The sequence below is a fragment of the Anabrus simplex genome, chromosome 5, assembly GCF_040414725.1.
Source record: "Anabrus simplex isolate iqAnaSimp1 chromosome 5, ASM4041472v1, whole genome shotgun sequence".
NCBI lineage: Eukaryota > Metazoa > Arthropoda > Insecta > Orthoptera > Tettigoniidae > Anabrus > Anabrus simplex.
The window spans coordinates 399,436,616-399,461,644 of NC_090269.1; the positions used below are offsets into that span (position 1 = coordinate 399,436,616).

The window sequence follows — 25,029 nt, forward strand, 5'->3', positions numbered from 1 at the left end:
TTACTCTAGGAGTGCGTAAATTCGTCACACAAGCATACATTCCTATAGTAGGTTCATTTTTATTTAAATAGAACCATAGGAAAAAAGAACACAACGAAAATTGTTCTGATGGACTGTATACCCATATGTGATTGGAAGGCGTGATCTGTCTTAAGAAAAAAGGATAGGGAGGGTATAGTCAGATATATGGTATTGTTTCTTAATCCGCGATGTTCATATTGGGCTATCTTCCTTTATGCATTGGAAGTAATAATATTATGTCCTGTTCTATATTCGTGAAACGACGGCTGCTGCTGTGCATATGCCCGAACATGGCTGAATATTTGGCATGCTGTTTGGTTTTGACGTGTTCTTTGTATCATGAATGACTGTCCAGCATATTATTTGCTGCATTCCTCACATGTTAAACTTATACGCCTGATTCACACAGCGTGAATAAATCGTCAGTAGACTGCAACAATTGTTAATGGACATTTGAGGCATAAAATGATTTAAACGTGTTTAGGATGGATATTTTTGGACTACATCAACAGACCTGTTTGAATTAATTGTAAAGCGAAACGTAAATCGAATATAAATAACCAATGGAGCCTTCCAGAATTTTATCCCGTTGTTTTTTACATGTAGTTGGTGATTCAATGCTCGTGACCAGATGTTCCTGTGTTCCTATAAATGTAATTTGTGACATAATAAAATATAGGACATGACAGCTACTATAACATTTTATCAGATCACCACACGCCGATCATTAAATTTGTGATTCATTGTGTTTGCGAAGCCTAAGAACATTACAATAATAATAATAATAATAATAATAATAATAATAATAATAATAATAATAATAATGGCTTTACTTCCCACTAACTAATATTTACAGTTGTTGGAGACGCTGAGGTGCCGGAATTTAGTTCCGCATGAGTTATTTTAGGTTCTCCCGGAATGACGTGTGTTCCTATCCCCACCAGGAAGTCGTAAAATTTATGAAAAGAGATTTCCACTTCCGGAGGTGCATATGACCCTGAGGTTCACTCAGCCTACACCAAAAATGAGTACCAGGTTAATTCCTGGGGGTAAAGGTGGCCGGGCGAAGAGCTAACCACTCTACCCCATCACGTGCCGAGGTTACGAATGGAGGAAGCCTTTACCTGCCACACCTCCAAGGGCCTTCATGGCCTGTACGGAGATGATTTTGCTTAAATCTATCAACTAGCTGCAGTCGCTTAAGTGCGGCCAGTATCCAGTGTTCGGGAGATAGTGGGTTCGAGCCACACTGTCGGCAGCCCTGAAGATGGTTTTCCGTGGTTTCCCATTTTTACACAAGGCAAATGCTGGGGCTGTACCTTTATTAAGGCCACGGCTTCTTTCTTCCCAGTCCTAGCCTTTCCCTATCCCATCGTCGCCATAAGACCTATCTGTGTCGGTACGACATAAAGCAAAATAGCAACAACAACAACAAAAAACTGGTTACCAACACGAGGAGGACCTATTTGAGCACTTTCAAATACCACCGGACTGAGCTAGGATCGAACCTGCCAAGTTAGAGTCAGATGGCCAGCGCCTGAACCGTCTGAGCCATTCAGCTCGACCCTTAAAATCATAGTTTTAGATTATCTTTTAAGAACATTTCATGATTATGTAATTTTTATAAAAGTATAGATTTATTTATTTATTTATTTATTTATTTATTTATTTATTTATTTATTTATTTATTTATTTATTTATTTATTTACTTCTGACTTCCATTTGCGGCAATGTTACGGCTCGCGGCCCTCTATTACGCTTAACCACTTTTAATAACATAGTTTAAGAATGTAAATATAAAAGGAAGATGTAGTAATTCTACAAAATATAATACTGTAGAAAAGTACGTTAAAATCACCTTACCGAGCTCGATAACTGCAGTCGCTTAAGTGCGGGCAGTATCCAGTATTCGGGAGATAGTGGGTTCGAACCACACTGTCGGCAGCTCTGAAAATGGTTTTCCGTGGCTTCCCATTTTCACACCAGACAAATGCTTGGGCAGTACCTTTATTAAGGCCACGGCCGCTTTCTTCCCAGTTCTTGCCTTTCCCTATCCCATCGTTGCCATAAGACCTATCTGTGTCGGTGCGACGAAAAGCAACTAGCAAAAAAAAAAGAAAAAGATCACGTTACAAATCAATACACTGCCCTTAAGGTGGTAGAGGTTGGATCCCTCGCTGAGTGCGAGGGAAGAAAGAATCCTGGAGGGCAAACAGTTTAAGGAATAAAGAAAGAAATATTAAAAGGAGAAAATGTAATAATTTATTATTATCATTATAATGGCTGAAATGTATAATATATAAAAGAAACCCCATTCACACAACATACACACGTTAACTCACGCAAATCAGTTATATGTGCCCAGGAAAAGAATTGGCAGGGAAATTTGAATTTATAGGAAGAAATAACCTGCCGAATGTCCATTGCGAGTGTATTCCATAGTCTCCATGCAGTAACTAGGAAAGAATGATTGTAGGAATTCGTTCGATTTATGGGAATTTCAAATAAGGAACCGGAACGGGCATGGAAAGCATATAGTACACAAGAGTATTGTGTTCGTTGAAGTCGCGAAGTTTGTTCAGCATGTAGAGTTTTTAATACCGTATCACAGCAGTTTAAAATGGGAGAGGATTGCTTGCATTAATTTTAATTTAAGGATTTAAGGAAGAGCATTCTTGTGGCGTTTTAGGTGAAACAGAATTGCATGGTCCTTTCTACATACATTAGCTACATATTCATTCGAGGCCAGATGTTAAGAGGTGTTATAACTTGTGAGCTGATGCAGAGAATAGAAGGTTCTCGAAATATGTTCCGGTATGCTTAGAATTAAAGTAGACAAATATCTGTGTCTGTACATTTAGTTGTTGTCAAGGCGGATACAGTAAGAGAAAAGGAACACTAATTGTAACAGTTAATACGGAACAATTGGACAAAAATGTTCAAAATTGTACATTCTGGTTTTGAACAAGCCGTCTAAAAATCTTCGGAAATGTTCTTCGCATTGAAGGATGTTATCTAATGAAGCGAAGCAGGGAAAGGGAATTATTCCTACTGATTCTTAAAGTGAATGCGTTAAATTTAATGCTGTCTGACAGCCTTTACACTGGCGCTAGTCTACCCCCCTAATTTTAAATGTGTTTCTAAAAGCAAAGCGAATACCTAGCTTAGTTTGAGTTTCTCTTAGTTAAACGTATTTCGGCAGTGAATTTGGCTTAAGTAAGAAGAAAGTATTATCACCTAAGGAGTAGTATTCCCTCATGCTATTCCCTTCTATACCAATACTACTACTTCTGCATATTCAAATTGCAGCGAAGTCAAAAATATACTTTCGACGTAGGACGTTGTGTTGAGTATTTTCATAAAAGTAGTGGTTGTGGGTTTGGATCCTTGAAGTGTCCTGTAGGGCAATTTTGTTCTGTAACTTACATTTCCTTAGTATGTACTGCATGTACTTAATACGACCTAATGCGCTGAAATTGTATTTCGAGAACAAAGTGGTCGTGAATATTCAGTAATCATTAAAACGAGATTTTCAGAGCACAAACTAATATGAGCATAATGATTCGCAAAGGAAAAAATAATGGCAGTTTAATGAATCACTTAGGAAATGATGAACGTCGTACTTAAATAGGTACCTTGATTAGTGTTTCCTAGTACAATGTAGAAGTCGCAGGCTTGTAAAGAACCTTGAAAATCTTAGGCCTACACTGTAGCATGTTTTACAATAAGTATTTTATTACAAAGGTTGTAGAACCGAAGACATACCCTACCAATAAATCATTTCTTAGTATTTTTAACAATTTGAAGCAATATTTTGTCCCAAAATTATACAGGTTTTCCCAAGCTCTATTAAGAATATTTTCCGGATTCTAAGCACATGTCTTAACTGTTTGTGGATGACAGGTATTTAAGATCCGTTCTCAGATAACTTGGTATGTCTCTGAGGAAGACGTTGTTGACAAGTGAAACTGGGTGAAGGTTCCTTCTCTCCGCTAAATATAACTACGACAGCCGTTCAGTACAGGATGATATACGACAATACTTTGGCATATTTAATAAAAATCAGACGCATGCACTATAAGCACGCTGAAATTTAGCATTAAGTGGGGTGTTTAGGTTGTTGCATATTACGTCAGCATAATCGAATATGGGTAGAATTGACCTTCGAACAAGTAATTTTCTCGTGGTCTGTGGAAGGAGATCCCGTGAACTTTCAAGGGAGTGTAAAGAAAAGAATGCTTCTTGGCAAATTTTCGCGTTCTCCATCCAGTTTAAGTACCTTTCAGAAATGTGGCCAAAGTTCTTTACAGTTTCGCTTATTTCCATTGGTGTTGCGTGCCAGATTATACTACCAGAGATCCTTTAAGTGACGCGATTCAATATGAAAACATTCGATGAACTCTGAACATTATCACGTGCTAACCATGCATTAGAAACTGAAGCGTCCAAAACGAGGTGATCGGCGAAGATGTTCAGTATTCCGCATGGCATCAGCACCATGGCTCTACACCTCTGCATTCGGGAGACAGGAACAGAATGGTCACCACCGTCGGCTGAACTGAGAATGGTTTTCCTAGGTTTTCGATTCTCCTACACTAAGGCGAATGCTTGGACAATTCCTATCATAGGCCACGGCTGACAACCCCTTCACCTTCTCCAGAAATCTCCTGGCCTAAGAGTCAGCGTCAGCGTCATCGTCTAAGAGGCCCGCCCCCTCTTTAGGGGAGAAGTGAAAACTAGTTAGTAGTAGTAAGGAGGCTAGCTCCTAATAGTCAGTCAGTAATGGGAGTTGTCGGACTGGGACAGCAGTAGTGCTCGCTATAGCCAGTGTCCCACCGGCGTCAAGAGTAGTGTCTGTGTACTGCCTTGGAGTCTTACTGTGTATTGTAGACCACTGGGGAGTCAGTGTGTCGAACAGCTGGCGTTAATAAAATTGGAACAGTGTCAATTCTCGTTGTTGTAAGAAAAATTGTAGTGTTCGCTAGCACTACTACTACTCAGTTGTTACCGTTATGTGACCGCTGGTTAGTTGTCATTGTTGAGTAGATCACTGTGTTGAACGGTCTCCGGAAATAACTGTCTTGACTGTGTGAGCGGTGGACTTTCTCTGGAGTCGAGCCAAAGGACAGTCTTCTTGTGTTGTGGTGGTCAGCAGCTCTCTGTGCAAACATATCTGAGTGCAAGTATTATGTGTGAAGTGACCGACCGTGCGAGTGAAAGTGAGAGATGGAGTCAGTCAATAAGGACTATCGCCTGTTCCAGGTAAAGACTGTCCAGCTCGAGTCCTGCTGTAAGAGACTTGTATACAGACAGCATTTAGTGTAATTTAATCTTTAATGTATATATATAAAATAAGAGTTTTGTCTGTACATTGCTCAGAATTTAAAAAAAATGTATTTCTGTATCGTTCATGTCCACTGTAACAAGGAAACGCACTTTTTTCTTTTCCATAATTTCTGTCTGTCTGTCTGTCTGTCTGTCTGTCTGTCTGTCTGTCTGTCTGTCTGTCTGTCTGTCTGTCTGTCTGTCTGTCTGTCTGTCTGTCTGTCTGTCTGTCTGTCTGTCTGTCTGTCTGTCTGTCTGTCTGTACACGCATCACTTGAAAACGGCTGAAGAGAATTTAATGAAAATCGGTATGTAAAGTCGGGGGATGAGCCACTACAATCTAGGCTATAAATCATTTTATTGACGCTGAGTGAAATGGTAGTTTAGGGGAAGGCCTAAAATTCAATTCTCAAATATTAAATTTTAAGTGGTCCTGTCGATAAATACTACATAACTAAAGTTACATAGAATTAAATTTCCGATCATTTATGTCTTATACAATTTTACCGTACCGGCTATGATAACACTGATATTCTTGAATTTCGATTTTTGTTGCTAAGTCCACATCAACGCCGACGAGAAAATGGGTGAACAGAATTTAATGAAAATCGGTATATAGAATCGAGGAAGAAAGAGTTGTAGTCTAAGCTATAAACAATTTTACTGAACCTGGGTGAAATGGTAGTTTAGGGGTAGGCGCCTAAAATTTAATTTTTAAATACCTTCGTTATTGCTCCTATAGAAAAATACTACATAACAAAAGTTATAGAGAATACAATTTCCGATCATTTATGTTTTATTCAGTTTTATCGTACCGACTGTGATAAGAGTAGTATTTAGAGGCGGAAGAAAACTAAATGTGAAGGCCTACAATATGGAAAGCGCATAACATTGATCAACAATAACATTACATTGACCATTGTTTGTTGTGATGTTCTTTGCCTCTTATCGTGCCCTCAACTCTGATAGAAGGGATTACTGTTGCGTACCGAGTATAACAGCCTGACTCAATATTGGCGGGAAATCTGGGGAGTTAAAAAACTGCTTTCTTTAGCATGCCATTCCTCTGGTTCATACATTGTCTGATGCCGCTGGTACGTTACACACTGGTTCATCAGTATTCCAGCTATTCACTCCCTACTCTGACGCACTGTTTTGAATGAGCAGTGTGCAGATTTGGCAGAGGCTCACTTAGTAATAGTAGTATGACCTGGTCTAGAATTACAGTTTACCGGGCGAGTTGGCCGTGCGCGTAGAGGCGCGCGGCTGTGAGCTTGCGTCCGGGAGATAGTAGGTTCGAATCCCACTATCGGCAGCCCTGAAAATAGTTTTCCGTGGTTTCCCATTTTCACACCAGGCAAATGCTGAGGCTGTACCTTACTTAAGGCCACGGCCGCTTCCTTCCAACTCCTAGTCCTTTCCTATCCCATCGTCGCCATAAGACCTATCTGTGTCGGTGCGACGTAAAGCCCCTAGCAGAAGAAGAATTACAGTTTAAGCCTATTCCAAATTACAGCACTACAATTCATTAATAATTCAAAATTCAACCCTGAAAAGAGACGTTACTTAAGAAAAGCGTCTTCCTCTTCACTTTTATTAAATTCTACATTCATTTTGTTCGAAATTAGCAGTGAAGAGGAGTTTTCTCCTCTGGCTTGGAGGAAAAATTTCCCTCCAAGTCAGATAGATTTTTCCGCCACCAGTGTAGTGAAATGAGATTTACCGACTCATAGGGTACTCCCGGGAAAGAGATTAGTAAAAGGCCATAGATTTGTCCTCCTGGGATAACCCGCTATTCGACCCCCCCCCCCCCCCGAACGAAAAAAGACAAAGAGTGTTCACGGATCAAGGCCGTGCGGATTCTAGCTCTGGAACTTTGGACTATTAGATCGGCAGCGTAGTACTGTTTGTTAAAAGTGAGAAAATATGTTGTTTTTTTGATCGAGTATTTCATATTGCTTTTAATCGCGCCTTTCCGACTGACGTCATTGTAATGACCTATGTTCACTTCACTTGGGAAAACCACTAAGGCAGTCTTTCTGAGAATGTAAAAAAGCAGGTGGAGAGTGAGTGTCTGCCATTATAATGAAAACTCCCCAACCTGATTGTGACAGAGTAGGCAAGCAGACCTACCATCACAATGAAAATTCCCTAACCCAGTCTTCATATGAGAAAAGACGTTTGGTGACTTCCCCGTCGCGTTTCTAGGGTAACGTTGCTATGCAATATAATACAATGTTGCTCACAAGGTGTACACTATTTAACATAGAATTCTGTATACAATGTAGAATTCCGTAGCGAAGTACGGGTACATCAGCTAGTGGTGGAATAAAATTGTATGTGAATATGGGTAATCCCATAGTAAATTAGATCGTTAAAGTAGACAGCATTTCTTCGTAACAATGTGTATTTCTTGTGTATTTATTTTATTTATGTATTTATTTATAATACTAAATGTATGGCATTCTCTTCTCTCAGGTTGCGAGTGCATTGTGTTCTCATCGACATACGGCAAGGAGTACGGCACGTTCAGCAGTCCGGACTACCCTCGACCATACCAGGACAACATAAACTGCCTGCTCTACACTTTCATTGCCAGCAGTGATCACATCATAGAGATTACCTTCAAGGACTTCGACGTTCAAAAGACTCATCTAGAGTAAGTAGCCAGTTTGTTTATGATGTTTGTATCCATATCATTACTAAAAGTTTAACCAACCTACTTGAAAGTTTGACGACATAACCGATGTTCTACGAGAAGATCTCATGCAGAAAATTACCAGCCCATTTCCACAGCAAAACCCTGATAATTATGATTCAATCGTACGTGTCCAGATAGTAACGCGGCGCAACCGAACTCCCTGCCCTACTTGCATGCTGTGTCAGCCTTCCGATCGCTCCACCTCTGCTTGTTTACCCAGAGTGAGGGCTGTTCTATTCAACCTGTAGTGACTAGCAGGGGCAACTTGAATGTCTGTCTTCTACATTTGTACCATTTTCTCTTTTAATTCATATTTTTGCAGCCCAATATATTACTCACGACAATCCTGGGGGTTATGTTGGGTAAAAGAGGCAAAACATCCGCTTCGTGAATATCTTGTCTTGCTTCCTCAGAAGTAAGCCGCAGCCTATCACGATTTCTCTGTATCGGCATCTTTCGACGCCAGATGGGCTCCCTATGATTCATTAATGCGGTGAAACTGCCTCACAGAAATCACTCTAAGTACCTGTAGTTCCGTTTCTATGAGTTTCTACTTGACAGTTAACCAGAAGTCAGACATTGGTGGCAAATTGTTATGAGTACGGAAACCTGATTCACGACACACAACACAAGTGGAGATGTATATACTCAAATATAAGTCCAGAATCAATTATTCTTTGTAGCAATATGCACAACTCACATAGAATGTTCAATAACACACAACACATAGGGTATTAGATAAATATATTTTCGAATAGATACAACGCGAGAAAACGACATGAAATTTCTACACAGTGCCTAGAAGAGCTCGCGTTGCTAATAAATTCAATTTCTCTTAAGGAAGGAAAAATCCTACTAAAGGAATATTCCACTCGTTTCTGCGCCACTATCGGCATCGTTGAAGTTTCACTCTTGCTTGACCGTAACGAGATAATAATGTCTTCAACATAATCGTCTGAGATACTTTCCCCTCTCCCAAGCTTCACTTTCCTCGGATTGTGTTTCACAACTTTGCTCCAGTCCTCCGCACTTACACGGCCTACGGCTTCCCAAAGGATGTCTTCCAACTTCCGAAACTGTGTGAAGTCCGTTAATCGCAGCAACATATTCCTTCACCTGTGCCCAAATCAGTTCTATGGCGTTAAAATGGCAATGGTATATGGTGAAAGGTGAACAACTTCATGCCCATGCCTCTTGGCTATTTCATCCACCATGTAAACTGCGTACTAGGGCTTGTTCTGTTTCACAAGTTGTATGAGATCCCTCCTTCCTCATGTCATCACGAATCGAAATATAGTTCTCCTTCATTCAATGTCAAAAATGTCATTGTTTGGTCCGTATTGAACAGAGATTTGCAAAGTAATGAATTAAAGTATAGGGATCCACCTATTCAATACAAATTATGTGAGAGCTTTTAAGTCATCACTTCATTATTTATTATATGGTATACGTTTCGGCATACTGAATGTCATCTTCGGCCAGATAGGGAATTTACAAAGACATATGAAGTGAACATAAACATAATAGACCATATGGTTACAATATACTAAGTGACTTAGAATGGATGTCCATCTTATAGATAAATACTTTTTTTTTTTGCTAGGGGCTTTACGTCGCACCGACACAGATAGGTCTTATGGCGACGATGGGATAGGAAAGGCCTAGGAGTTGGAAGGAAGCGGCCGTGGCCTTAATTAAGGTACAGCCCCAGCATTTGCCTGGTGTGAAAATGGGAAACCACGGAAAACCATCTTCAGGGCTGCCGATAGTGGGATTCGAACCTACTATCTCCCGGATGCAAGCTCACAGCCGCGCGCCTCTACGCGCACGGCCAACTCGCCCGGTAATACTGTTTTTTAGAAGTGTATTACTTAATGATCATATAACTAGTATTTTACAAGTTTTAAACTTGAATGTCATATATTAAAAGGAGTTACCAATCTAAAAGCCCAATGTTGAGTGTTTTAAAATACTATGATTACAATTTCTTGGCAAAATATGGCCTGTTGTGGCTATGATTTATTAATAGTATTGTAGATAAGAGTGATAGAGTTCCTTTTTAGATGTTGTCCATCAGTAGGGATCAAATGAGTCAGTTGTATATAACCCAGAATATTGTAGCCATATTTTAATAGTAATAGTCTGTATGAAAGTAACAGAGTTCTTTCTTAATGTTGTTCCTCAAGAAATATCAACTTGCATTATTAATGTGTAGTCCGCCTCCATAGCGTAACGGTTAGTGTTATTAGCTGCCATCCGCGGAGGCCCGGGTTCGATTCCCGGTACTGCCAGAAATTTAAGAATGGCAGGAGGGCTGGTATGGGGTTGAAATGGTACACGCAGCTCACTCCAATGGGGGTGTGCCTGAAAAGAGCTGCACCACCTCGGGATGAGGACACGAGTTTACTATAGTAATGTGTAGCACTGTGTTCAAACTTCAACCACTCAATCAACTCATTATATCTAGCCGTCATTGTTGGAGCTTTGTCAAGAATGAAAACACACAGCTGATAGCACGTGGTTATAGCAAACAACAGATTGACAACACTGGTAACCGGAACTAAAATTTCACACGCTCTGCCGGAGCAGGTGACTGCCTAAGATTGGCTGTTTATTAATACACTTGGCCTCCACCAAAAGGCAGCGCTCAGATTTCAAGTCGAAACTCATATGAACTGAACTATATGTGCTGATATAAAGAAGAATCTTCATTGAGGGGATCACATTAACGAAGTTGTAAGTAGAGGTTAAACATCTCTTCATGCAGACAAGAGGGTCTCTAAGTCGTTGGTAAAGTGCCCTCATCAGATTACTTGTTTCGATAACTGGGGGAAATCCTATAGAAGACAGAATGATTTGCTTTGAGTGATATAAAATAAGAGAGTAGCATTACGGAAATGTTCGATATTTTTGCCTGAGAAGACTTGGGAGTAGGAAAAGGTGCATGTCGAATAAGTGATATGTTCTGAGATGTCAGTGGAGAAATGGCGTGGAATGACGTTAGTAAACGAAATTGTTTGCGTGGAACTGTTAAAATTAGGACATTCTATAATATTAAGATGAAGACTGAATTCAAGGACACAAAATTTGGACGAAAATTCCTTTATCAAATATGAATTGAACCTCGACTGGCGTTGTGAAAACTTCGGTACGTAAATGGCGTTGTGGGGTCGAAAATGATACAACAGAATGGATGACCTTAAACACCCTTTAGGGCCTATTTAAGTTTCAAAAATAAACCTTTATATACCTTTTGCATTACCTACAATGAGAAATTAATGTCTTTACTGATTGTAAATTGTGAGATAATGCACAATTTTTTCACCGTCATTGATTATAAAATAAAATCACATTCTCATGTATTAAACTTAAATTAAAACTGATTTTAAATGCCCATTGCTCAAAAGCAAATTCAAAGGTACATTTAAATATTAATGTATACAAAACTCATAAAAATTTTGAATCACAGTCATTTACTTAATTTTCACAACCACTTAAAGGTTGGAAGTTTGACAATAATGTTCTAACTTTGACGTCTCACATGCCTGTTCGGTTCGGTAGCTGACCACTTCTATCTGTTCCTACCAGAGAAAGAAGACCGCTGGTTATGGACGTCTACGTTGTCCGTGAAACTTCTCTCTTTGTCTTCCTCACTTTCTTCTTGTTCCGAATCCGTGTCATGTTCCGAAATTGTAATCTGGACCATTTTCATCTGAGAGATCGCTGTCGTCACTTCCTTCGGCATCTTCCTCTAAAACATGCGATACTAGATTCACACAATGACATGCCAGGGCGAGATGTGGAAGCCATTGCAAGGCTTACACGAAGAAAAAGTACCAAACACGCACTACGAATGAAATATGAACACTTACAAAATTTTAAGTAACGACAAAACTTCGTAACACAAACGCCGTTTTGGGGTCGTAAACGGCACCACACAATATTTAAATCACGTTCCTGAGAAAACCAATATTTACTAAATGCTACAACTCCAGATAGCAGTTGACCTTGCACTAAGTAACAGCTATACTGAACGGCGATGGCCAGAACGGAATACGGAGGAAGCGCCAGGGTTGTAAGACGTCACTGGTATCATTAAAGACCCCACAAGACCAGTTAAGGGTTAAGGATCGGAATAATTTAGCAATGGAGACAATCGATGAATTTCAAATTTCTTAGGAATACTTTTAAACAAAATCTAGGTAAACAACAGATAGAGAATCTGTCGCCTGAGCAACTACCACAAATGCAGACCAGTGGTGGCTGATATGTGTGTGTGTGTCTGTGTGCTGAAGTATGTGTTATTCATTTGTAACATGGAAGGAGGAGGCAACAGTGTAAATAACTGAGTGGACAGCAAAGAGTTGGCAACTCCGCTTGGATTAGTGTTTGTAGTTACAGCTGAGATCTGGACAGTCTGAGACACGCATCGGCTAAGTATAGGAAAACTTTTATACACTATTCGCATGTAAAGTTTTGAACGAATGAGTACAACGTGACATGATCCAATTCTTGCGCAAAGAAGATTCTTTATCAGGGAAATCGGTCTCTAAGTGTGCTTGTTTTCAACAATAATGCACCTTAATACGCTGCCAAGGTAACAATGGACAGTCGGCGCCAGTTTTGCTGGAGTCTTAGAGCTCAGATCTCTTCACTTGCGACTTTCACGTATTTCATTTGTTGAAGAGGAACGTGACGATAAAGCGTTTCACCACCAATCCTGTGCTTCGTCTTCCTGTGGGATACACTTTCAACCAGAAAACAACGTCTTCATTTATGGATGGTACACAACAAAATTTTCAGCGTTACGACAGATGCCTGAGTGATGGGACTGATTAACTCTACCTTCTCTCAGTCTCTCACACAATACAGTACAAATCGTGCACGTTTCTAGGCACCAATCCTTGTTTGAGAAGACCTTATACACTGAAATAGAGATTTGCTCATTCCTAATATGATCATACCTCCATGATACGCATTAATATCAAAATGAAAACAGACACGCAATGAAAATAAAACAGCACTTTTAGCAAAAATTTAAAAAAATTGAAAGCTGAGCGTTATTTGGATACTCAGTTCGCCATTTCAGTGCATCAAACAAAGTCCATCGTAGACTTAAAATAAAGTGGCTATTTGTTAATGAAGTGCCTAAGTAATGAGTACTGCTACCCCTCGAACTGATTATCAGATTCACAAAAACTAATTATGCTTCTTCGGACAAGGTGATGTACGTTAAATTGATTAAGATGCCCCCAGTGCCCCTAAAGGGCGTTTTCATGTTTTGTAGTGTTTGGGGAGGTGAATTTCTCACTCAAATTCATTTCTCAAGTTGGTCCTAGACTAGTTCGATCGGATTGAGGTCGGGACATCCATTCGTTGCAAGTGGTGCTCTTATTTTTATATCATCCACTCTAGAATTATTATAAATAAATATTGCGCTTTCTTCAAGTTGCCTTACGTGAGGAATCACAAGTGCCATTAAAATCGCGATGAACTTCCATCTAACAGGTTAGCGATCAACTGCAAATGATCAGGAGATTGGTTTTCGAGTCTAAACTTATCCCTGCCCACCGCCCTAGCAAATCGACCTCCATAAGCAACGGTAGATTGTGAACATGACGAAAGGAATCACAGGAATCACTTCCCACGCCTTTCCTAACGATATAACGCGAAACGGTATCCGTCTAAAACCAGTACAGGACGCCACAAATTCCTGTCTTCCAGTGCAGATGATTTATATCAAACTGCAGTATCCTGCTACGATGTGGTCCATCTAGTGGAGGTACTGGGCCATCGGGATATTAAATTGGGCTCTCAAAGCCTGTTTCTGACTGGTTTCTTTATTTTTTGGACTAGTTGCTTTACGTCTCACCGACACAGATAGATCTTATGGCGACGATGGGACAGGAAAGGGCTAGGAGTGGGAAGGAAGCGACCGGGGCCTTAATGAAGGTACAGCCCCAGCATTTGCCTGGTGTGAAAATGGGAAACCACGGAAAACCATGTTCAGGGCTGCCGATAGTGGGGTTCGAACCTACTATCTCCCGAATACTGGATACTGGCCGCACTTAAGCGACTGCAGCTATCGAGCTCGGTGACTGATTTCTAACTCGTACTACAAAATCATGATGTACGTCGAGCTGTTGCGCTCCTGCTGTAACATGGCGAGATCGGAGAGCTTGCAGACGCTCAAGCCGATCCTTCACCGGGATTTTTCTCTGGCAGCCCGTGCCAGAACATCTGGAAACACTTCAAGTCTCCTGGAGGCATTTTTTCATATACAAAATCGCATTCTGCGCACCCCTTAGCATTATAGCAATGTAGGTCTGCGAGTAGTCCTCTTGAAGCAGTATAAGTGCACGTGCGGCTTCCCTAGTTGCACGTCTTAGTCCACACCATCAGCCATGATTTGTGAACATTACACTTCTCCTTGTCACTGTTCGAGGTTTCGCGTCAAGGATTAACTTCCTCGCCCTCTACTACACTTCCAGTTAGTCTTACCTTCTTTTATCATTTGATTCCGGCAATAGTTGACATTTTGGAAGATATAACTGAAACAGACGGGGTTTCTTGCCTGATTTCCTGGTTTAATAATAATATTACTAATAATAATAATTTCATGTGGCTTTTACTAGCCTGGTATTCCTTTAAGGAAGACCCCTGGACAAAAATTACGGCTTCTGCCCTGAAGAGATAACGACGTGTTACTATGGTTGACGGAAGACTAATCTATTGTACGTGAGATACTGGAATGTTGGGGGCTTCATGTCAAGGGAATTTGACCAATTATGAACCCATTTATGGCCAAATTACTCTTACACACATTTTTAGTTGGGGGTCATCTAAAAATTTGCATTACGGATTATAGCGTGACGGAAGTTAATATGACGAATGTATAAACTAGCAAACGTGCAGGCTGTGATGTAAGGTATGGATGAATGGCCAGATAATGTTACTAGCAACCGTGCAAGCTGTGATGTAAGGTATGGATGGATGGCCATCTTATGTTACCTAACTACAGTGCAGGCTGTAATATAAGGTATGGATAGTGGACCTGTTCCTGGCCCGACAGAGTGCTGAATATCTATTATAACTTCAAAAATATATCATCGGATGGAAATCTTATGAATGAGGGACTTCCAAAGATCAAACCCGGTCTTCGAAGTCCCATCCTCCCTAATTTCAACTAGCACAACGGCTACGCTCGAGAGCATACGGGTCAATGATCTTGTTCGTTAAATTGAAAATGGGCATTTTATCTAAATATATTGAAAGTACGGCACTATAATAGGAGGAATACGCTAATACACTAAATGATAAGAATGGATAGTTCCCAATTCAAAAGCTCAATTTTAATTACTGAAAGAGTCATATGAAAATATTTACACACATGAAAATGCCTTGTTATTGCCGCGTGGCAATTATAAAACACATTACACTGACTTCATCATATGGGTAATGCTGATAATGGTCTTTATCAGTTCTTTGATCGCTCCTGAATATCATTCTGGCATTCCCAAATCAAATCATTAACAGTGCATGTATGCACTTTCATTTTTTAATCGACACAGACCTGTCCCTTTACCTTAACACTGATACCCGTGGATATCCACTATATTATAATATAATAACACAAATTATACGGAAAGGATGGCATTCTCGTGGGGAAACAGGAATATTTTACACCATCGTCGTTGTATTTAGACACAACGATAAAGGATCATTCCCGCATAATTATCTAGTCACGAAAATCATGCCGTAACTTGTCGCTAATAAAATATACATCATCACACTAATTATCATCACCCTGTCGAATATACGCAATTCTCCGGAGTGATAACTTATTCTAATATTTACAAAGCGGGCATACGACATTTATTAGCCTGTAACTCCACAGAAATCAACATACACTGACAGAATACACAAAAATATAAGGACATATAACGATTTAGCATTATCCCTGTAAATATATATACACAATATATAACCCACACACTTTAAGGCTTTCTGAAATTGTGACCCCTTTTTAGGTCTCCTGAAATCGATCCAAGGGCGTCGATACCAATCAAGTGACGAACGACGCTATCTTGACTTCGAGGTGCTATCTGAAAATCCCTACAACGATCTTACTTAAATCTATAAACTGGAGAGGAGTATATCACCTCTCGGCTCATTCAAAATACACAACATTTTGATGGTAACAAATTATTTACAAGTGAATATTCAGCACAGTGTGAAATGGAAAATCACTTTAAGCGGTTTGTGCATGCGGCCAACAGATATGTAACGGAACAAGAAACTAAGGGTCAAACATTCGCCCCCTCTTGTCATTCCTTCTGAGATCATAAATCTCTCACTTCGAGGACAGCATGGGCTCACAACCCAGTTGAGTAGACACATAAAATTTCACCCAGACACACGCACATAATTCTTAATTCAATTACTTCGTGTCACCTGCCATACGACTATTTAGGGGCACTCTTCAAATACCATTTTATCTCATTGCCTCAGCCTATTTCATTAAAAGTTCATCTCATTGTTTTTATCATTATTATCAAATCTATCGCCTTGCACATTTTCACATATATGGTTTCACCTTCCAGTTCTCACACACGTGTATAGAGTATCCAGGTTATTCACACATTGATGAGATCCCAGCGACAGGGACTGAACATGCATGTATCAATCACTCGCGTATCTATTTAAGGTCATTGGTTCACACCTCCAGTCAGCTTTCCTTTCCCTAGTCGCCAGCATCCTTATACTAAAAGGAAGAGTAACTGTATCCATGCATTAAAGTTGCGAAGCATATGACAACCTATACTGGAAAAATTGACAAGATAAATTCAGCTGAATCCAATTGGAAAGGCTTATGAAATCCGCCAAGTTTTCCATGTCCAACCTTACCAATGCTTCACTCAAACGCATAACAAACTATAGGACCTTATCCACTTGTTCATGCAATTTCACAGAATAATTTTCTGATTAACCAATAATCACTGAAGGCGAGACAATAAAACTAATAAAGTGAAAATGTACCCTATTGAAACTCGCATATTGCGTCACCTACACGTTCTACAAGAATCAGAATACATGCTGCTAGATTCTATTTATATAGTTAAGTTTTACATCCTAATACGACACGGCTGATTTTCATGCTAAGGTATCATGGGAATGTGCTTGTCATTTTGATGTGCAACCTGCTGTCATCTGGTGGTACCCATATGGATTTAGTTATCCATAACTGCCGTTTCGCTACCGGAATGTCCTAGGTTCATCACATTCCGTCCTGAATCCATGATGTCTTGATATGCTACCTCCAACTGCTGGACGTCCTGCGTGGTTTTCAAACAGTATTTCCGCAGGCACACGGGCGTGATCTCGGAGTGATATAATCCTGGGTTCGAAGAGCACCTACATACTTGCGAACAAATTAGGAATTGATTACGTGAAGCACTCTTTACACGACGTCAAATAATATGACACTCGTAGATCCACTCATAGACTCGAAATGGACTACTCAAGTAGCGATTAATGTCCCTGAAGACCGCTACTCGATTCCCGTTCGTTGAGAAATATTCACTAATTTGCTTGTTCCTACGTGAGCGTAATTATTCATTTATGATACACTTTCCTGGCTAATCTGACAACGTTTATTTATTATATTGCTTCCTTCTGACAACTGCACATACGTTAATTACAGTACAATAACTACTGGTTCCCTATATTCAGTGACCCACTACGTCATGACGATTTTAACAGTGTTATCCGTTCTTTATAAACATATTCATTTAGCCTGCAATCATACTACTTGTCAGCATTCCCTTATTGAATACTGGGATTTGATTTCACACATCCACGCATGACAACTATAACTTTACACATGGAACTGGAACTGCACTATAACTGCGTATCGGACTGACGAAGAATGAACCTCTGTCAGCCCCAATACTGAATACTCTGGGTATTGAGGGTTGTCAGAGTTGACCTTTTATGGAAGACACGGGTCGTCGACTATGAAGAGGGAAGCTCCTCCCACATTGAAACAATCGCTCCGGTAATATTTGTCTCTCATATTCGAATAATTCATTTTATATATCTTGACGTCCTCTATTTACTAATATATTTTCGTATGAATCGCATAACAGGTTTACGGCTAATCTCTAAAGCGTCATTTAAGCGCGCGAAGGAGTGGGGTATGGTGACTCCGCTATCTGCGTTGAGATAAATATGAACACCATCCGCACGCCTGTCTTAAGCGCGTCATTGAGAATGCGCTCGATAAGTTACTCATCATCTTACATTATAAAATACTACGAATTGTGCTGAGTTCATTGATTCGTTACTTGTAGATTTCTCAGTCTTGTGACGAATTTTTATTATTATTACTTGAAGCGAGAAATGTGTGGGTTGGTATCCAAGAATATGCAGGGAAATTGGTGAGAATAGCCAGTTCTGAAGTTAGAACCCTGTAAACTTAACTCTGTCTCCTGACCTGGGCATCATTTGAACGTAGCGTCCTATATCGCGCTCCCTTCCAGAGTAAATAGCACAATTCCAAGCCCACGCTGTACTTAGAGCTCTCCCTCTCTTTACGTGTACTTAGAGCTTCTGCTTTCGAGCTCGCACAGCATCGTTCGTATCCCTGACCGGGCATAAAAATGCTGTTAAAACCAAATATTTCATAGAATAATGCGGACAACCGCACATATGTCTTGATGGGTATCATGACATCTCCATTAGCAGGGTATTGAAGGGTTTCATCAGATAGCCGGACAATGTTATCTAGCAACCTTGCAAGCTGTGATGTAAGGTACGGATGGATGACCGTACAGTGTTACCTAGCAACCTTGCAAGCTGTGATGTAAGCTACGGATGGATGACCGTACAGTGTTACCTAGCAACCTTGCAAGCTGTGATGTAAGCTACGGACGGATGAACGTACAGTGTTACCTAGCAACCTTGCAAGCTGCGATGTAAGGTACGGACGGAAGACCGGGCATTGTTACCTAGCAACCTTGCAAGCTGCGATGTAAGGTACGGACGGAAGACCGGGCAATGTTACCTAGCAGCATTGCAAGCTGCGATGTAAGGTACGGATGGATGACCGAGCAATGTTACCTAGCAACCTTGCAAGCTGTGATGTAAGGTACGGATGGATGGGCAGACAATTTTAGTTAACAAACGTGCAGGGTATGTCTTATGGCTGGCGGTCATCTGAGAATAGCAGCAAAAGGAAAAGTAATTTCTTTTAGTTTGATTTGCACCTATAGATGTTCAATATGTACTTCTGCTCACGAGAATAATAATTAAAATTGCTCCATTCATTTAGGTGCTGTATAAACACATGGGTCGTTAACGTACGGCTAAGCACTCGCTCGGAAATTAGTTTTATGGAGTAGCTGGAATATTTTACTAGGCAAAATATACGATTAGAAATATTCATTATATAAAGCTGTAAAATGAGCAGGTTTACGTCAATACTGATTATTGTTCCCTTTCATACGATGAATACTTTGTTCCCAGAACTCATAACTTGATCGTGAAACCATCACTGGTGTTCAGATTTGCTTATGGTAAAATGCAAAATTAGTGACAAGAAGAGAGATTGCATCAGCTCTTCATTGGTAACTAGTTAGAAAATGGCTTTGAAGCTTTTCCTTTCGCGCTCGTTTGTAAATTCAAGTATTAGAAGTTGACCTCTTCTCTTCGGAACTGTTCCATACTTGTAAATAATTGCTTGGTAGTTTCTTGGTAGAACTGTAGGCATTTAGAGGAATATTGTAACTGTGGCTAAGAATCCAATATTATTTATGAGTAAATTAAACAACTAAAAATTCATCCAAGTAATCTATAGGCTGAAAATGACTTTTGTCAGGATCACGAAGCATAAATGGAGAGACGGCAAGGCCCTTCATATCACCTGTATTCCAGCATAAAAACTGTTGTATAGCTGCGATATTACTACAATTTAGGTCCAAGCAACTTGTATTAGACTGTACTTTCTCTTACATTGAAAGAGTATGATCACTGACTATCGTTTGACAGTTCAAATATCGTAACAGTTCGTTCGTTGGGATCTGTACAGTATTCATCATCACAATCTGAATCAATTTCACCTGCTGTCGATCTTATGGAAGTATCTAATTCACAGTTTTGGTATGTCTAAGTGAATGGCTATAGGAAGTTTTCTACAAGTTCAGCTTGACTGAACGAGTTGGCCGTGTGGTTAGGGTCGCGTAGCTCTGAGCTTGCATTCGGTAGATAGTGGGTTCAAAACCCACCGTCAGCAGACCTGGAGATGTTTTTCCGTGATTACCCACTTTCACACCAAGCGAATGCTGTACCATAAGTAAGACCAAGGCCACTTCATTTCCACTGCTAGCCCTTTCCTACCCATCCCTATCGTAAGATCTATCTTTGTCGATGGGACGTAATGCAAATTGTTAAAAGAATGGAATTACCGGGTACGAATTCTTGTATGATAAGTATGCTTGAGACTGCCTTTCATCATGGCACTGCCATTTTTGGAAGTAAGACCTGAAATACATAGATCTGGACATTTGTTAATGAAGTGTGCATGTTACTGAAATTAGAACATTTCGTCCTTGAACTATTCATACGTTCATAATGCGTCATGAAAAAGCCGATATAGTTGACATATTCATTAATTTATGGTGGATGTCTCCAAGCTATTAAGTCAGCAACGCGAATATAAAATATATCCCCGTCGTGCCACACCTTCATGTTCTTTCCAGGCACAAAAATACGATAATTTAAGGCATTTGGAGCATAGATATTAGACGCCTGTGACGCAATTCAGCAACGTATGGAGGTAAAACGATTAAATGACGGCACGAGAGTGACAATAAAAGAGCGTGATCAGTCAGAAAAGTGACCTGAGAACTATATATTCGAAAAATTGCTTCCCATTATATATTTCACTGCATGGCGATGACTTCCTAATCAATCAATCAATCAATCAATCAATCAATCAATCAATCAATCAATCAATCAATCAATCAATCAATCAATCAATCAATGATGTGCATTTAGGGCTGTCGCCCTATCAATGGTTTACGTAACTTCTTACGTATTTCCAAAGAATTTGGAAATCAATCGAACATTTCCGTTGATAATGTATTCCAGTACCTCACTCCTCGTCCTATAAATGAATATTTGATAAACATTTTCCCCTTGAATTTCAACTTTAACTTCATACTGTGATCTTTCCTACTTTTAAAAGTTCCACTGAAGCTTATTCGTCTACTTATTTTATTCCACGCCAACTCTCCTCTAACAGCTCGAAACATACCTCGCAGTCGATCATCTCGTCTACTTAATCCCTAGTCTCCCCAGCCCAAAGTTTGCAACGCTTTTGTAACTCTACTCCTGTGTCGGATATCACCGAGAACAAATCTTCTGCTTTCATTTGACATTTTTCCAGTTCTCGTATGAAGTATTCCTCGTGAGGGTCCCGTACACTGGAGCCATACTCTAACTGCGGTATACATATACGCCCTCTCCTTTACTTCTTGCTGCAAACTCTGAATACTCTCAGAACCGTGAAAAGAGATCTGTAACATTTCTTAACCTCGTCAGTATGATTACCCCCAATGACTTAAAGTTCTTTGAATTGTGCATTCGAACTATCAAAATCAAATACATGATCCACACTAATATCTTGACATATCTCATGGCAGTGAGTCGTATGAAACTTTGTATCATGAAATTATCCATACAAAATGTGCGAACCGATGTTAACTTGAAAGAGTGCAGGCTGTGATTACGGACGGATGGTCAGACAATGTTACCTACAAACCATGCAGGCTGTCTTGCCGCAGGTGGTTATCTGAAATTATCAGCCGTTGATGGATGTCAATGACCGGAAGAAACTTGCGAACATTTGGTACTTCGCAAAGGGAAAAGTAGTTTCCTTTTTTGACTTTTTTCCTCAAGTTACTGAACAGGAAAGGTTGTTCGGCCATTCCTAAGAAAACGGAACCACAGCACATACCGCTCGTAATTCAATTAATCCAGTGTGTGACGTTTAAGGGGGAAGAATAATTAGCGTCGATTTATGGCTAGCTCGCTCTCCCGATTTAAAGCCTTGCATTTATGGGGTGCTTTGAAAGATAGACTGAATATAAATATACCTCGCGCCAAAGAAGAACTTAAAAATGCAATTCGCACAGAAGTGTTAAATATTCATGGGTCTGAATTACAGATAGTGACCCGGAATATCGTCACAATGTACAACGTTTGTCTACTGGCTGAGAGAGAGAATTTTAGCACTAGAATAATGTAATAAGTGTTATTGTTGTACTACCGCTTTCTCAATCTGATGGGCTTCCTACGGACACAGTTAACCACGCTCTAAGTCAGGACGGACACGAGCCGTTTAAATACTCGCGCTATCAGGGACACTGGCTATCAATTAAGTAATACCTGGTTGCCAGCCATTAAGGATTTACGCAGGTAGTTCCCTTCCCTGCCCCTTCACTATTGTTATTTCGTCTCGGTGTTTTCCAAATTCGTACGCTCTTCATTGCCAGATGTTTCATTCCAGGCTCGTGTCAATGTCATATGTTACGTGCGCATGTTATGTGACCCTCTTAGACTGACTCTGATGGTTCGGTCAGCTTTCGCTTCGAACGCTAGCGCTGTGCCACGTACGGCGCGCCATCTTGTGACTTCTTTTATAAACGTCCAAATTTCAAAAAATTTATGGTTTAAGAAGCCTTTCTCGTGGACAGTCGAGATTTTCTTCTGATGACGCAGATTACAGTTCTCTGGGAAACTTAAAAATTTCACCTTATTTTCTTGACACGGCATAAGCACAAACGTCTATGCAATATCATGTCTATAAGTACGGGCCGTGAAAGCATGAATGGCAACATGACAATTGCAGTCTGAAAAGGGCTGTTTATTAAGAAATTACCTCCCCCTTCCACAGTCAACAAATTAAACCTTTTCTAAATTAGCAATGATGGGGTTTCTCCTCTGGCTAGTCGGTTAATTTCGCCTATTGCCAGATGGCTCTTTGCCCAAATAGTATAAGTTAAGAGAGATTTTCCGACTCATCAGTAATTCTCGGAAAAAATATGGGTAAAAGTGCATTGTTTCCCCCCGGGACTGTCCACTTACTCTACCATAGCAAAAAAGATGAATTGAATTTATTTCAATGTGCTTCCTGTATTACAGAGCTGCTTTGAAGCTGACCTGTGTAGGGAGCGATTACTAATCGATAAATATTTCGCCCTCTAATGAAGTTTCAAACCATCCTATGCTATTGCTGCTGCTACTACTACTAGTCGCATAGCCTAATTTTAATTTTAATTAGACTCCATTTAGCTGCCTAGTATGGAGGCTGGCGATCCAAGCTCTTGTCTTGACAATGAAGCATGAAAAAGCTTCTTTTAGTTTACATCTGTGCATTCTTCGAATATCCTTTAGCTATGAATTTCTCCGTCTGCACAATTGATACCGCTCGCCATTCGTAACATACCGTAAGTATTGTGTTTTCCTTTGTTTTATCATTAATAATATTTTTTCTTTTTTTGCGTTTTCATCCGATGAAGGACCTCGACATTTGAAATTTTCTGTCTTCAATGTATGCGCAAGAGACGCGATACACAGACATTTCAAAGGCATCTACACGTTTTTCAGTGCTTGGATCCCAGGTCCAGCTTTCACATCCATATATTACATTAGGAAGTATGTAGCAGCGAATCATGCAGATTCGTAGCTGCAACCCGAGATTTGACTTCACATTCTTTCAATCTAATGAATTGCTTCTTGGCCTGCTCAATTTTAGATTTTATTCCTCGCTTGAAATCACAATGGTTGTTCAGCTTTCTGCCCAAGTATTTGAAGGAGGACATGAACTTGCAATGTGAGATTTTGTGTTGACTGTTTAGAAAACTCCATCATTCTTGTTTTGGAAGGTTTAACATGTAGGCCAAATTCTTTACTATGCTGAACTATCATGCACTGAGCCTATTAGACAACAGAGTAAACCGAATTTCTATTCAGCGTCAATGGCTAAGTTTTAATGAATTTTGTCGAGGAAATACCAAACTTATAACTGCTACTAAATATTTCCATTCCTCCTCTGAGGGGCCTCTCAGACCAGAAGATTTGTATCGGAGAAGATGTGCGTTGAAATAGAGGGGGTTGGCAGTCATGGCTGGTACTAGGAACTGTCCCTTTAGTGCAGGGGAACGAAACCACGGAAATCCATTCTCAGGACAGCCTAGAGTGGAAAACAGACTCCCTCCGTCTTACGAATACAGAGGCCTAGGGTCACGGCAGGGCCGTGGCCACCCCTCCTCTGCTAGGTTGGCCAGTCGGAGTGCTGAGCTCTTGGACCACGGACCAGCCATGGTCACTTGAAGGGCTAGACCCACTCTACTCCTTTAAACAGCGACATCATACGGCGTGGTTTTTAGACTACTTTCAACGCCCCTTCAAAAAATCGACAAGCGCTGCGATCCGGGGGCCGACACTCTACAACTGAACCGCTGTATGATAGTAGCTCTCCAGAATATTCGTAAATATCGTTTATGTGGTTAGATATTCCATGAGAGTGGTCGGCGTGGGCCGAAAGGTAATTGAATATTACTGATAAATAATCTGCAATATTTAGCTACAATTTTAACCGGTAATTGGTAATGGAACAAAGAGATTACACATGCAAAATGAAGAGGAGTAGTGATATTAAATGGTGAATCAGATTACATAGATAAAAATTCGTCGCAATTATTTTAATGCGTGGGTAGACGTATTGAATTTAATTCTACCTCATAAAACAGTGCTGGCTGGGTAGCTCAGCTAGCAGAGTGCTGGCCTTCTTAGCTCAGGTTGGCGGATTCGATCCCGAGTGAGTCCGGTTGTACATGAAGTTGTTCAAATACGGGGCAGTCTCGTGTCGGTAGATTTATTGGTGCATAAAATAACTTCTTCTGGATAAAATTCCAGCA

General features: G+C 40.2%; 1 protein-coding gene across 1 annotated transcript in view; it reads left to right on the plus strand.

Moving 5' to 3' along the window:
- LOC136875003 (suppressor of lurcher protein 1) overlaps window positions 1-25,029 on the plus strand; it is a 1,553,195-nt gene that overhangs the window by 723,026 nt on the left and 805,140 nt on the right. Inside the window, exon 4 of the mRNA XM_068227855.1 lies at window positions 7,825-8,005. Coding sequence (XP_068083956.1) covers window positions 7,825-8,005 — 181 coding nt within the window. The remainder of the gene's footprint in view (window positions 1-7,824; window positions 8,006-25,029) is intronic.